This window comes from Pseudonaja textilis, chromosome 2, assembly GCF_049901715.1.
Source record: "Pseudonaja textilis isolate UNSWEBS1 chromosome 2, rPseTex1.2, whole genome shotgun sequence".
Taxonomy (NCBI): Eukaryota; Metazoa; Chordata; class Lepidosauria; order Squamata; family Elapidae; genus Pseudonaja; species Pseudonaja textilis.
In genome coordinates this window covers 148,749,107-148,765,102 of record NC_141991.1, presented here as the reverse complement: position 1 = coordinate 148,765,102, position 15,996 = coordinate 148,749,107, and the positions used below count along the sequence as shown (strand labels likewise).

At 37.1% G+C, this 15,996-nt stretch overlaps 1 protein-coding gene across 1 annotated transcript in view; it reads right to left on the bottom strand.

The window, feature by feature from the left end:
• PDE4A (phosphodiesterase 4A) overlaps window positions 1–15,996 on the bottom strand; it is a 511,809-nt gene that overhangs the window by 353,479 nt on the left and 142,334 nt on the right. The window contains exon 3 of the mRNA XM_087925849.1: window positions 8,500–8,732. Within this exon, the coding sequence (XP_087781975.1) occupies window positions 8,500–8,732 (233 nt within the window). The remainder of the gene's footprint in view (window positions 1–8,499; window positions 8,733–15,996) is intronic.

Here is a 15,996-nt window from a genome sequence, read left to right as displayed (position 1 = left end):
TAATGAGTAACAACCAGAAAAGCAAGTGAGAAAAAGTGATGTCACAGATCTCATCTCATAGCTTTATTTAATCCATCACCATTACAATTTCAAGGCAGCCCCACTCTCTCAACAACAGGAAAGGGAGGGGAGGAGCATTCTTTACCAAGGACCTTTATTAGCAGAAGTTTAAGTAGAGCAAGTTTTGTGACAAGAGAGACGTAGGGGAGTGAGAGAAAGACAAAGCTCAGGAAATTGGAAAGAAACTGCACTGGCATTCTCATGACATCTATTAAAGTTATTAATATTTTTATCTCTTCCTCCAAGGCATGCAGGCAATGCTTAATTTTAACCTCAAAATCATCCTGTATGCCAGGTTAGACTAAAAACACAAGCCACATTCAATAGATTAGAATAACGTCTTACTAACAGTCACCTGATGTGATAAATCACTGCTAGCAGTGGTTGGCAACATTTCAGTCATTGTTATGGTGAATTACTAGCTAACGCTTGTTTTGGTGTTTAAACAAAAAGTAGAAGCATGTACAGTATCTGGTTGGGATCAGGACACCTGCATGCTGGGGTAAGGTACGGGATATTAATTCTCCCTCAGCTCTTTTGAATTCCCCACCCACCTTTTCAGCTCTAATGCTGAGAAAGGCAGAAGAAAAGAGAAGAGACTGAGTGGCAGCAAGGTGGATGGACGCAGTAACCGTGGCAATGAAGGCAGTCTTGGGTGTCCTGAGAAAACAGGTTAGGGACAGATTGTCATGGAGAATATATGTCTATATGGTCTCTAGCAGTTGACAATGACTTGACGACACATAATGAATCAATCTTTGAGGTTTTAGAAGAATGTCTAAGTGCACAAAGTCCAGGAGCAAAGGACACATTTTAACTACTGTATTCTTATATGCAGTATCATTTTCTGAGAGGATTGATAGGCACCTAATCCTAGACCAGCCATTCATCTAGATTCACACAAAACTGTGATACATCCATAGCTAGAGTAGATTACTAGAAGATGCTATGACTATAGATTATGGTTAATGTTCTTTATCTTGGCTAAAGTCTTCATTCAAACAGCACACTAATCCCAACACAAATTGATTTTGTTTTTGGGTAAGTAAGAAGTTGGAACCTATCTCTTATCATTTAACATTTTATCCAAACAAGGTTACTATAGCTTATACAATGAACTATGGTGGTTCTGAATATATTGTTCTGGCAGCCATGTCCATTGTATATTGTATTTAATTTCCTGTCACATCAGGTTCATCTCATGACCCCAAGTATTATGAAAGAGAAGAGAAAGCATCATCTCATTTTTTTCTCTATCACATAAAATGATTGTATATACTTCTAAGAAATACCCATTATTTGTGTTTGCTAAGCCAAAAGAACTTACACCTTCCATTTTTTAATTATAGATAATTGGCTCTAGCATATTGATCTTGAAGATGCTGTAAAATAAAAATGATTTTAAACAGAAATGTAGTTAAGTCTCCTGTGTATTGTATGGGGGGGAGAGCCCTTGCATTTAAAGGCATGATAGAAAACTCTACAACAACTAACAATATAACACCAATCTCTTACAATCGGTTTCTCATTTTATTTCCAGAAAAACCATTTTAATTCTTAAAAAACAAACAAAGCAACCAAGATCTCTTCTATTTCTCCCAAGAAGTCTTCTAGTCTATATAAGTATGTATGTGGTGTGTACACACACACATATGCACACATGCATATGTGCTTGTGTGTGTGATTATGCTTGTATATCAGATACGCAAAGGTCCATGACCTTAAAAATGACCGTAGGCAGTGAATATAAGTTAGCAATTTTATGCTGCAGTGCTATACTGTGCCTGGTTCCATGGGACTATATCACATTGACTCAATTCATTGTAATTTTTGAACAGTTATATTGTATATATGGGAAATTATACTGATGCAAAAAGTGATAGCCAGGCTCTATTTCTCTAGTGCCTGCACCGCTATTGGATTAGTCTAACATTTGGACTGCAGATGAATACCAATCTCCTTAGGGCACATAAGGCTGCCTCACTTAATAGGGCTCCTGGGGACAACTCCCCCTAAACAAAACTATTTATATGGTTTTTCAAAAATCCAAGAACCTGCTAAAAATAAGCTTTTAGTTAATATCCCTCCTCTAGCACACTAGGGAGAACTAAAGATAGCAGCCACTATCTACTTTAATTGCACGGAATTAAGGCCTAAGCTCTGTTGCATTACACCTGGAATTCAAATGCACCCCACTATTTCTAATCACCATCTTATCCGTGATGCCTCATGCCTCATCATGGTTAAAGAATAGTATTGGATCAAGAGGCACAAATCCTGCCGGAACTGTTACTGATTATACCGGAATGCTATCTTTTTTGTTGTCAACACTGGAGAGGTCAAAGCCAGAAATAGTTCCAACTGAGCTATTTCAACTGCAGTATCCACGTCTGTGTACTGAGACGTGACATGGGTGAGAACATCTGCAATGCAAGAGAGATGTGCAGATTGTGAATGAAGCTGCAAACAGACCTTCCTGCCATATGGAGTTTTGATACTTAACAAGACAATGGCAGAGTTGGTTAGACTCATAGAGTACCTTCCACAAGGTGTGGAAATGCTTCTTTCGTAAGGAATACATCTTTCATAAGGAACACATATCCTGCACATGCTTTGGGGGTCTAATTCCTTTCCAAAGTTACCAATGTTTGGCACATTCTCAGTTCAGTTCTTGGCTAAAAGACCAATGAAGATCTCTATCTGAGACTCAACCAATCAGTGTGAAGTCCCAAATGAGGAAGAGCCATAGTCATTCATGTATAAATGCCTGAATTAGAATGTAGAATAACAGAGTTGAAAGGGACCTTGGAGGTCTTCTAGTCCAACCCCTTGCTTGAGTAGGAGACCCTATAGTACTATTTCGGATGAGTGGCTGTCCAGTCTCTTTTGGAAAGCTTCCAGCGATGGGGCATCCACAATCTCTAAAGGCAAGACATTCTACTGATTGATTGTTCGCACCATTAGGAAATTTCTCATTAGTTCTAGGTTGCTTCTATCCTTGATTAGTCTCCGTCATTGTTTCCTGCCTTGCTTTCTGGTGCTTTGGAAAATAGGTTGACCCCTGATTAGTATGTCACAATCAAAGATGAATATATGCATACTCCACTGATGGATATTTAATCTATCTAAGACAAGGGCCCCCTACTTACGTTTAGAAATAGGATATTCCAATAAACCAAGGGGTTTGGACAGTCAGCCTGGTCAGCACCTGTAAGTAAGGCTAAGTCTTGACAACAATAGGTTCAACACAGAGGGGCAACCCAGAAAGGTTTTCTATATTAGTTACCTTTTCAAGATGAATGAGGAAATTCATAAACTTCAAGAAACAATAATTGCCACAATAATTGCACAATAATCCTGTAACAGATTATTTTTATCTGTGTATTGCAGATGAGATGAGAGAATGCTGACTGGACTTAGGTCACCTGGTGAATTAATAGAAAGAGCAAGTTTAAAATAGGAACTTCCTCATTCATAACTCAGGATCACTCCCAATAAATATTCCTAAATGGTTTGTACTGAATGCTGTAGGTGACAAGCACTATTATTGCAATGCACTTCTCTATGGAACATGTTATTTTTCCTTAACACTACCACTATATAAACGTAGATGTGAAAATGGGAGTGAATGTTTCAAATGTTTAACAAATACCTGAATTTATACATTGTCTGATTGTTTTGCAGTGTGATATACATGCCAAGTGTCATTACTAATACACATTATATGTATATAGTTGAAAGTCCAGTGTTTCACACTATTTTCCATTATAACACAGAAATAATCAACAGATATACAGAAATGTGCTTCAGAAAATGTAGCTTTTGTTGCTGCATTGCAATTGCAATTCACAGAAGTCAATGTACATTTGAGAAGTCAAAAGACGCTCTGTAACTTAGAAATAATGTGAAGTTCTATGAACGGCTTGTGACCTTCCTGTAAGTCTTCTGGCCTCTGTTCCAAGTTGCCAGGAAGGTGGCAAAGGGGGAGATTATCTGCAGTACTGGGAAAACATCAGCGGGATTATGGTAGCCCCTCTTGCAGGCGGGTTGAAAAAGAGGAGAGGTTGGTTAAGGAGATGAAGGTGGTTTTTAAAGAGGATTTCCACGAGAAGGAAATTTATATCTCTGATCTGAATAAGCCACTTTATCCAGATGGAGACTTCAGAGCCCAATTTCATCACAAATCCCCCTGGATTAACCATAAGGCTCTGATACATGTATAACGATAAGAAGAAGAAGAGATAAAAACAGAAGCATGTCTGGAGTAAATGTACAGCTGCATCATCATGCCACAATCAAAGATGAATGCACACAGGCTCAAACCTTTAGATACTTAATCTAGCTCACCTTTAATTGGTCTAAATGTCTGCCTATAAGAGCCACTGATGGATTACCCAGAAAAAATTCTGACTTAGACTATCCTCATGTCCAAGAACGTGGGGCTCTCCTTCTCTCTAGCTAAGTTCCTTCTCAATAAATTTGTCATGCCCCTGGTGAAGACTGACTCTGAGGGAGAGGAGGAACAGCTGACAGGGAGTGGAAGTGTGGCTCCGGAGGTTGTGGAGGAGGCTGGGGAAGGGCAGAGGCCGGCTGGGCAGTCAGAGGAGGACCCAGGCCCATCCCCTATCCATCCTAGAGCATGCAGGGAGGAGAGGATAAGGGAGAGACATGGTCTACTTGGGAGGAGAGGGCCTTGATCCTCTTTATGGGCTGCAGCTGTGACAATTGGATAAGAGGATGGACCTGCGTACTGGTGACTGCTGGAAACAAAGCGTGGAAATATCTCTAGTTTATGGGTCTTCTCTGAGTTTGGTATCCTTCCCAGTGTGTGTTATCTGTGGACATCCTCCTGCCCTTATCTTGCCTGGTTTGTGTTACTTTTTTCCTTCTTCTTGTAACTGTTTGTGTGGGAGTTTTTTGTCTTCTGTCAAGAATATTCAGAGCTTGGAAGCAAAGTGAAGGAATAAAAGGGGCTTCATCTGTTTTCTGTGACTGTGCTTGTTTTTTATCTCACCCAGGGTCATCACAAAATTACTTGGAGCTCTAATGAGATTGAGATTGAGTAGTATGAATTGCACAAAGAATCCGATAGAGTAGCCCCTTTGTCTGCTCTTCTGGAATAAAGAGCTGATACCAACCTGTTCCTAAAATGAGAAGTTCCCATCCTGACTAGAGCCCCAGACCTAAAGCCTCTCCATCCCATACCTTCGAAAATGGAAGAGAACAATCATTAAAATGCTAAGAAAACCACACAATCTGTCTACTTTCCCTAGCAACTGGCTGAAAAAATAACAAAGCTCAAACCAGTTAAGTTTTTCCCCCTCTTGGTAACTCCACCAATATCTCTTTTACATGCAAGAGACTCTGAAGTACTAAAACATAGATATAGTCCTAATATGCATTACATGTTGGATTTTAAAGAGAAGCAAGAGTATATCCTTAAATGCCTAAACAAGTGGGAGACGGAGAATGAGAATGAATTAGTAATTAAACAGGAAACAAAAAAATTGAGACTAAATATGTCATGCAATGGGAATAGTTACACAACGTATCTCTTTCGGTCTTTAAAAATTAAAATCCACTTGTTGTATGTAACAACAGTTTAAAATATCAATGTCAGAATGATCACTGAGCTATGCAAATGTAAATATTTTTGGCTCCGATTTCTTTCCACCATGGGATAATGAAAACAACATTTCTCTGATTGGTAGAAAATGTACATTAAGAGCTTGAGTTCTCTGCTTCACATTTGGAGATCTGATATTCAACTTAACCCCTTCCCATCTTGAATTGAAACTGGGAGATTTCTATTTGCCAACCCACTGCAAGATAACCATCTTGTTGCAATCAATCTCATTTTGTTTTCCAAGATGTCAGTGATATTGCATCTATAATCAGCACAAACCAAACAGTTCCTAACCTGTACAGACTGCATACTTACGGTTTGCAGCAAGGATGCTCAAGGGAACTCTGTCATCTCCCTCTCTTGCATCTGCCACAGAATTATTATGACTGCAGAAGTCATTAATGTCCCCTCCTTCAAATATGTAGGGTATTGAGCTGGCCAATTAGAGAGCATCATTGCACCATGGAAGTTGGAAGTGAATCCTAATGGGCAGGTACCTACAATAATGCCAGTAAACACATCAAACTGCACCCACAAAATTAAGCACAGGAGGCATGCTTCCACTGTACCTGCAAAGGGATGTTATCACTATTGACTGTTGGGAAGTGATACGTGGATCACAGAAGCGAAGATTCACCCCTGCGTTATTACAGGGCTCAGCAGCCTTATATGATATGGGCAAAACTTTAGGAAGTTACATAGACCAGAAAGTGAATGTAGTAGAAGGTTCTTCTACTAAAAGAGGCAATCGGCGCCAAAGAAGAGGAGCTCTGCCTGCCTTTTGGCCTTGGTCCAAAATCCTTGCCAGCAACCACCCAGTAACCACCATGCTCACCACTGTTCAACACTGCAGTGAACAGGTAGCAGATCTGTGTTCCAGGGAAGCCTATATGTCCTTTCTAATATTCATTCAAAGAATCCCTGGGACATTTTTAAATCAGATCAGCATCCTCCAAAGGAGCAGGAAAGAAGAGTCCTTTTAGAACAACAGTTCACCTGCAACATTCACGGCTTATAATTGAGACATTTAATAATTACTAATAATATAATGTTCATATTACCCCAGTCGTGGATTTCTTGTTTCTAAGCACAATTCAAGAATTACTGTTGATCTTCACACTGAAAAGGCTGAGATTCAAGATATCTCAGGGACTGCCTCCTGCTATATCACCCTGTATGTTCTCTAAAATAATGAGAGATTTTTAATGAGAGTTTGTGTGTGTTCAGCACTATAATTTAATTATTTTAAAAAAAAATTGCATGGGTTTTAAACCTGAAAGCAGTCAGGAATGATGCATATATCTGGAAGGATGGGACAGAAATCTCTCTTTCACAACTATAAAACATTCATAGACCCTTTCTTCTTGAACACCTGAAAATATATTAAAAACTGTATATTATTGCCTTTAGATACTTATAAAAGAGTTGGAAGCTGAAGGTTTATGCTAAACTAAACTAATGCCTTGCCAGATTGAGAATACTAGGAATCTATACCTATCTAGACATTAAAACCTCAGACATATTATTTTATTCATTTGAATTTTATTAGCAGATGGCAGTTATTATAAAAATGTTTCTGCAACATGAAATCTATCTATATTTATAATGATGGCAAGAAATAGCCCAGCTGGAAAAGGTAGGATGCTCTGCAGTTAGTTTCTCACAGGCAATCTCTTCCTGTTCAAAGATTTAGGTTGATGCAAGATTCAAGTCTACACTTCAGTGGATACTGAATAATAGTCAGGGAAAATAGTTACAAAATGCAAATATTTTTCTGAATTAAAAAAAAAAAAACCTGCCACGTGCAATACTCATGGAGAGGAGAGAATAACAGTTCCTGACAATGGAAATGATTTTGAACCTGATTTTGGCTAAGGAGCATCACAGGGTCTATTACCTTTATTACCTTGTAGGGAAAGTGGCATAACAGCACAAGGAGGAACTCTTGCAGCCATGACAGCCACTCCAGCCTCACAGAGGAAGACACAACAGCACGAGTGGCAGCTTGTATTCTCTGTTCTTTTTTCCTCATACCTCCTCTGGCCACAACTGCTGACAACTGAAAACACCATTTTCTATCATTTTCAGGTAGGGAAACATAGCAAGTGTAAATCCTAACGTATGCACAATGCATTTAAAACATCCCTCCCCAATCTCATCCCCAAGACACGGGTGATAGTGTCCTAGTGCCTTGTATTTCTCCCAGGAACAAAGTATTTCTCCTTCAACTCCACAACTTCTCTGGCTCTTTCTCCAAACTCCTCAATACTCTTCACAGAATGTCCCCCCCCATCTTTCTCTCTGTGATGGATAGTTTAGTTCAAAAGGAGGAAGCAAGTCAGAGGATTTCTCCTTTGTAAGCAGGAGCCACTACTTGAAAATCAAGGCAGTCTTACATCCCAGGTCCTACCTTAGCTGTAGTTAGATAAAATCTACTGATGTGCAGTGGACTGTTAGCCAGAACATTTTGGATCCTTATTACCACAATCAAGCCGTAGGTCAACGTTTCTGCCATGACATGCCTTTGAATTGCTTATCTACATGCCCTTCTCACAGCCATTTGCAGACACGGAGGATCACATGAACACCGGAATGTGGTCATGAATATGACACAATGCAAGGGGATGGGGGGAATCAGCTTCTTGGTTCATTGTACACAGGTTCTCCCCTTACACAGTTTCTCCCATTGCTTCTTCTATTTGCAAAGCTAACACTTTTCTCTGTCTTCCAGGTGGCACACTATTGGTAGGTTCACTTTCCTGTTGCCATATTGCCCCGGCTTCATTGCCTTTCTTCCCTTTGTCTTGTCTTACCTGTCTGGGTCAGCATGGGTGATAGAAATTCGGGGAGGGATGCGGAGTGGCAGAGTGGTTGGCCTCTGGACGTTGTCTGGCTCTGGTGAGCGTGCTCTGTCTACGGGTTTCCATGGAGGAACCTGCAAGTTGGAGGAGAGGCGTCTCCGTCCCCGACGTAAATCGGAGCCCAACATGCTGGAGGAATTATAAGAACGGCTACACCAGTTGTGGTCCAAAGTGTCCTTGGGTTTCTGCAAAGGGGGAAAAAAGAGAAGTTTATACTTTTTGATGGGATTTCAGCCATTTAGAGCCTTAGCAAAGCTCAGCTAAGTTTCAGAGATGAATATGACAAGCAGGGGAAATATAGTTGGGATCAGATTAGCATTTGAAATATTTTATTTCTGAGCTCAGCCCTGATCACTGATGATCTGGCAGAGCAGCCCTTCCGTGAAGAAGCACAATTGGAAGTCATTAAAGACAACAGAACACCATTTTGCATGCCTATTAGTGCATGTCTAGGAACTGGTTTTAATTTTACACTTTTTGCTTGAGATGCAACTCCAAAACCAGCAGCAAATGTCTTTTTCTTTTCTTTTGTAGAGTTGGCAATGAAGATATCCAAGTGGTGGATAACCTCTGCCTTTTAGGATCAACCATCAACAGTAAAGAAACAAGCCCCTCCCCCCCACCCCACCCCCACACAGAGCATACTAGCAACGGGTAGAGCAGCCTTAAAAAGGATAGTCAGATGGCATGAAGTGTCTAAGTCTACAAAGATCAGTCTAATGCAAGCAATGATACTTCCTGTGATCCTCTATGGAAATGAAAGTTAAAGCAGGATAGAAAAAATATTGAACATTTTTTGAACTTTGGTGTTGGAGACTACTGATAATACCACAAACAGCCAAGAAAACAAACAAATGGATTATTGAACAAATCAATCCACAGAATTCCCTTGGGCATAAATGATCAGGTTCAAATTATTATGTGAAGACACAGCCCTCTAGGGAGGGAGGCAGACTCTCCCTGACTCCATTACCTCAGAAAGAGACTATCATGTTTACCGATCAGATCGTGAAATCCGTAGAGGAGGTGGTGTTGCTATCTTCTATAAAAAGTCCCTACATCTAAAAAACATCCAAGTTACCCAAGAGCTTGCTCTTCCTGAGACCATCGTCTGTGAACTGTCCTTAAATATCACATTTCGGTTCTTACTGTGTTACAGAGCCCCTGAACATGCAAACAAGCTAAATACACTACTAACATGGGCAGCATCCTGCCCACGCGCTTTTATCTTTCTTGGTGACTTCAATCTACCTCATATTGACTGGACCCTTAACGAATGTACAACTGAACCCACACATGCAACCTTCTACAATGCAATAACAAATCTGAGACTAGAACAACTCGTAACCAACACTAGACTTAACAACTGCCTCGATCATGATTTTATATTTTGAAACTGGGCTGTTTTTTTTTTCCACCTATCCTTTCCTTTTTGACTTTATAATATTCTAGGCTAGAGACTCCCTTCTAGTCATCTTTTTAAATATCTTTTTCCCTTTTTAATTAATTTTTATTGTATCTTGTTTGGAAAAGGAGGGGGAAAGTGAAAGCAGAGGAAACTTTGTAACACTGCCAACTAGAGGCTTGGAAATATTCTATCTCTTTTTTTCTTGACCAGGCAAAACTGAGAAAGAACTGAGACTTTTTTTCAAGGACATTGCCTGTTTGATAAGATAGAGGGAAGAGCATGGAAGAATATTATTGCAGGTGCTCTTCTGGGTTTCTATCAACAGCTGGAGTCTGGTGTTGAAGCTTATACGAAAAGAAAAGGTGATAAGTCTTTGGAGAAGAGAATTATAAACTTTAACAAAAAAAAAGCCTTGGATAACCAAACAAGGTGCAGTGTGGTTTTTTTATTTTTTTTAAGCTGGGCTATTTCTTACTTTAACAAACCCCCTCCTTACTAGCTTACTTTTTCTAATAGCTATTTGGAATGATGGCCTTTTGGAACTTGCTTTTGTTTTTGAAGTCTAATTTTTACGTTTGCATTTTATTTTAAAGGAAAAGCATTAGTATTAATGATTTCCTTCCCTTTCTTCTTCTTTTTAAGGGATTAGTCTCTTTTCTTTTTTCTCTCTCCCTCCTTTGTATTTTTTTTCTATTTATCTTCCATATTGGGTTTTTTTTTGTATGTGTGGCTTTCTTTTTTTTCTTATGCATTCTTTTATACCTGAGATTTTTTAGTTGGATTAAGGTGTTGAAGAACCTGAAGAGAAAGAGGAAGAGGCAGAAAAAGAAATGTTACTAATTGAATTCCAAGAGGACTGCAAAAAGAAGAAGGTGCAGTAGGTGGAAAGGTGAAAGCCAAAGAACAACGTGAACTAAGATCTATGAGAGCTGCTAAACCTAACTACAAAAAATAACCATGGAAGAGAAAAACCTGATTACAATTAAATGGACTTAACTCAGCTGTTAAAAGAAGGAAAACTTTCCATAAATTAGAGAAATTAAAATTTGATATAATCTGCCTACCAGAGGTACATATTAAAAAGCAACATGAACAATTGCTGATACAGCCAAAATTAGGGAAAATATTTACTTCTTTGACACAATGCAAGAAAAGAGGAGTGGTTTTATACATTAAAGATATTATCCCAGCGAAATTGATCTATACCGATGATGATGGAAGATTACTAATGGTGGAAATAATGGACAATAATATGAAAATGCTCCTGATTGCAATTTATGCCCCAAACGACAATCAAGAAGAATTTTATAAAAAATTACATATGAAAATCATTGAACTGGACTATGCTAATATAGTTATGATGGAAGACTTTAATGGAATTGTAGATAATAAATTGGACTATATAGCACAGAAAACAATAAAGCAAAACAGAAAGACTCTCCCTAAATCTTTTTTTAAAATGATAGATGAAATAAATTTAAAAGATACATGGAGAGAAAGAAATGCTAAGACTAAACAATACACCTTCTATTCAAATAGACATTTATCATGGTCCAGAATAGATATGATATGGATGTCAACAGAATTGTTAACTAATATTCAAGAAATAAATATTGAAGCATGTACTTGGGCAGATCACAATCCAATGACAATTAAATGGAAAGGACAAAGAAGAAGATCTAGATGGACACTAAATAATACTATTTTAAAGGAAAAAGACTTCACACAGTGGATGGAGAAAGAATTGGCTTTTTTCTTTAGAGAAAACAAAAAAGAAAATACATCAATCCAGAATGTATGGGATACAATGAAGGCATATGCCAGAGGCTTGAATAGACCATACAAGGAAAAGAAATACCATGAAAAGATTAGCCTCTAAAGCATTAGAGGATGAGTATAAAAAACTTGAAAAAGAGCTACAGAAAATGCCACAGAAAAAGGACATTAAGTTAAAAATGGATATAACTAAACATAAAATGGGACTAATAGAAAAAGAGGAACTAGCACAGAAAATCAGAGGTGCGAAACAGAACTACTTTGAAGATGCAAATAAACCAGGTAGATGGTTAGCATATAAATTGAAAAAGGAGAAAAAATCAAGGAAAATATTGCAATTAATAGATGACCAAGGCCAAGTCTGCTATGGTAGTAAAGAGAAGAAGGAAATTATACGAGACTATTATGGGAAACTATACACACAAGAGAATATTGATGAGGAAAGAGTTAAACAGTACTTACAGAATGCTAATCTATCCCAGATACCTAAAGAGATTGAAACAATGTTGGAAAGCAATATAACGATGATGGAGTTAACTGAAGCACTTAAGAAGCAAAATAATGGAAAGGCACCAGGCCCAGATGGACTTCTGGCAAAATTTTATAAAACACTACAAGAATCGTTGAACCTTCCATTCCTAGAAGTTATGAATGAAGTTATGTTAAAGAAGAAGATACCCAAATCATGGTCAGAAGCTTATATTACACTTGTCCAAAAGAGGAGGCCGATCCATTACAAATCAAGAACTATAGACCTATTTCCTTACTAAACACAGATTATACAATTTTTGCTTCAATATTGGCAGAAAGACTTAAAAAATACTTAAACAATTTTATCCATCCTGATCAAAATGGATTTCTGCCAAAGAGACAAATTAAAGACAATATGAGAGTAATCTTGGACACTTTGGAATATTATGAGGCACACCCTGAAAAACAAATGGCTTTGATATTTTTAGAAACACAGAAGGCATTTGATAATGTGAATTGGCGATTCATGTTGTTACTGCTGGAACAGATGGGCTTTGGTAAAAAAATTATTCAAGCAATAGAAGCTATATATCATAAGCAAACGGCAAAGGTAATGATAGAGGGAGAACTGACAGACTCTATTGATATAAGAAAAGGAACAAGACAAGGGTGCCCACTGTCACCTCTGTTGTTTGTGTTAACCTTGGAAGTGCTAAATAGAAATATTAGAGATGAAAAGAATATAAAAGGGATGAAGATTAAAAAGGAAGAATTTAAGTTGCAAGCATCAAAAACAGCATCAAAATTGATGGAAAAGATAGAGACATATGGAAAGGTGGCTGGTTGGAAAATAAATAAAGATAAGACAAAGATCTTGACAAAGAATATGCTATCAAGACAAAAGGAAGAACTGGTGGATGTATTGAAAATTCAGGTCACGAATAAGATCAAGTACTTGGGGATATACTTGACAGCAAGATGCAATACACTAAAAGAAAATAATTATATCAAACTTAAACAGCAGATAGCGCTAGATTTGGTGAAATGGGAAAATTTACAACTGTCATTAATAGGGAGAATATTAACAATCAAGATGAATATATTACCCAGAATTTTATATTTGTTTCAAACAATTCCAATTAGGCTTGGAAAAGACTATTTTGAAGATTTAAATAAAATTGTGTTGAAATTTATATGGCAAGGTAAGAAAGCGAGAATAAAGTTAAAACTTTTGCAAGATGCTAGAATAAGAGGAGGATTTGGTTTGCCTAATTGGGAGTTGTATTACCAAGCTACAAATTTGATGTAGGTTAAGGAATGGATAACATTAAGAAATACTAGATTGTTAACATTAGAAGGACATGACCTGTTGTTGGGGTGGCATGCTTTTCTATGGTATAAAGGAACTAAAACACAGGGGTATTTTAGAAGACATTATATACGAGAGTCTCTGTGGTTAAACTGGGAGAAGATAAAAGACAATGTTATTTGAACATTCCAGTCTGGCTATCGACTATTGAAGCATTTTCTTATCTTATAATATACAAAAAGGAACAAACAGTTAGATATGGTGAAATATTGAATGAAAAGGGTGAACTTAAAGCTATACAAAAACTAGAGGAACAAGGTATAAAGATGAACTGGTTTTCATATGCGCAAATACATTCAAGGTATGATAAAGATTCTAAAACAGAAGGTTTCTATGATAAACTGACTGACTTAGATAAGATTTTGACAGGTACTGATGAAAAGATGATTAAAAAATTGTATGGATATTTATTAGAAATTAAACTAGAAGAAGAACAAGTTAAAGAAACTATGATTGCTTGGGGGAAGAATTTTGGATATGGGATTGATCTAGCGAAATGGCAAAAACTGTGTCAAAATTATAAAATGACAATGTCAACGGCATATAAAAAAAAATTGTATAAGATGTTTTACCGGTGGCATTCCCCCCCCCAACAAGAATAGCAAGAATGTTCAAGAACAAATCTGAAAAATGTTGGAAATGTCATCAGACACCTGGCTCATATTACCATATGTGGTGGACTTGTGTGGATGCTAAAAAATACTGGACTAAAATCCACACGTGGTTGGAAAAAATGACAAAAAAGCATATAGATTTGAAACTAGAAATATTTTTATTGGGAATTTTACCTGAAATATATAGTAAAGACTTGAAATACCTGACTGTAAATGTATTAACAGCAGCTAGGATTGTATTTGCCAAAAACTGGAAAAATGAAAAAATACCATTACAGGAGGAAATCCTTAAGAAAATATTGGAATGTGCTGAAATGAGTAGATGGACATTTGAAATCAGAGAACAAGATGATAAACAATTTTATAAAATTTGGGATCTATTCTATCAATGGTTAGACAATAAAATATGGTAATGAAATGTGTTGTTTCTTAGAAAATAATAAATATATAAAGATGTGTTCTTTTCTTATTATATCTACAAAATGATTAAGATAGATTTGAGATGATAATATGAACTATCATAAAACAAATTAAATAAAATATGGATTCTTTCGTTAAACATGAATGAATAAAAGTATAGTCAAATGATTGATTAACAATGATATTAATGTATTTAATATTTGATTGAAAATATGAGAATATATACAATGTAATTGTAATTGAAGACTACAACATGGAAGCACAAAACAATTTGTAAACTAACCGACACACTGTATGTATATATATGGATGATGGCTTGATGTTTTTATGTTTTATTTGTCTATGTCTTAAAAACCAATAATTTTTTTTTTAAAAAAACTGCCTTGATCTCATCTTCTGCAATAGTTTGTATTCAATTTACGGAATACAAATTAAAGAACCCTTTTCCAACAGTGACCACAACATGATTGACTTTTGTCTCAACATACGTCCACACAAAAATCATCACAACGACGGAATCCCCAATTCTAACTTCAAAAAAGGCAACTATGATCTTATAAACCACGATCTCTCATCCCTTGATTGGCAATTTCTATTCACTGGATGTAATACTGTAGAAGACCATTACAACATATTTTTACTTGAAGTCAAAAGAGTCATCAAACTATATGTACCATTAACAACTCCCAAAACCAGAAAAACAAATTACCCATAACAATAAGCTTCAATCCAAAAAAAAATCACTTTGGCAGAAAAACAAATCTGGTTACGTTGCCAACTTCAAAAGCTAATACAAAAATTTATGCCACCAGATAAAGACTGAATGCACCAATTATCACATTAAACAAGAAGAAAACCTTCTACGCACCAATTCCATCCACACTTTCTACAATTTTGTAAACGACAAACTAAAAGACTCAAGGTCCATCCCACCCCTGAAAGGACCTAATGGTAAAGACTGCAACGACGACACTATTAAAGCCAACCTCTTTAACATATTCTTTGGCTCAGTATTTGTAAACAGCAATAGATCATGCCCAGTATTTCCTAGTCGAACCACAGGCAATTACAATGATCTAATACATATCAATTTTGCAGAAGACAAAGTTGAAAAAAGCACTACGCAATCTAAAACCATCTCTATCTATTGGACCAGATGGAGTATGTGCCTACTTCTTAAAAAAGCTATCCACTGCCATAGCCGAACTTCTAAGCATAATCTTTGAAAAATCTTTCAGGACCAGCTCCTTGCCAAAACTATGGTCACAAGCCATGGTAATCCCCATCTTCAAAAAGGGAGACCCCAGCCTAGTTGAAAATTACAGACCAATTTCTTTATGCTGCGTCACCTGTAAAGTCATGGAATCAATTATTAACCAATCCATCATCCT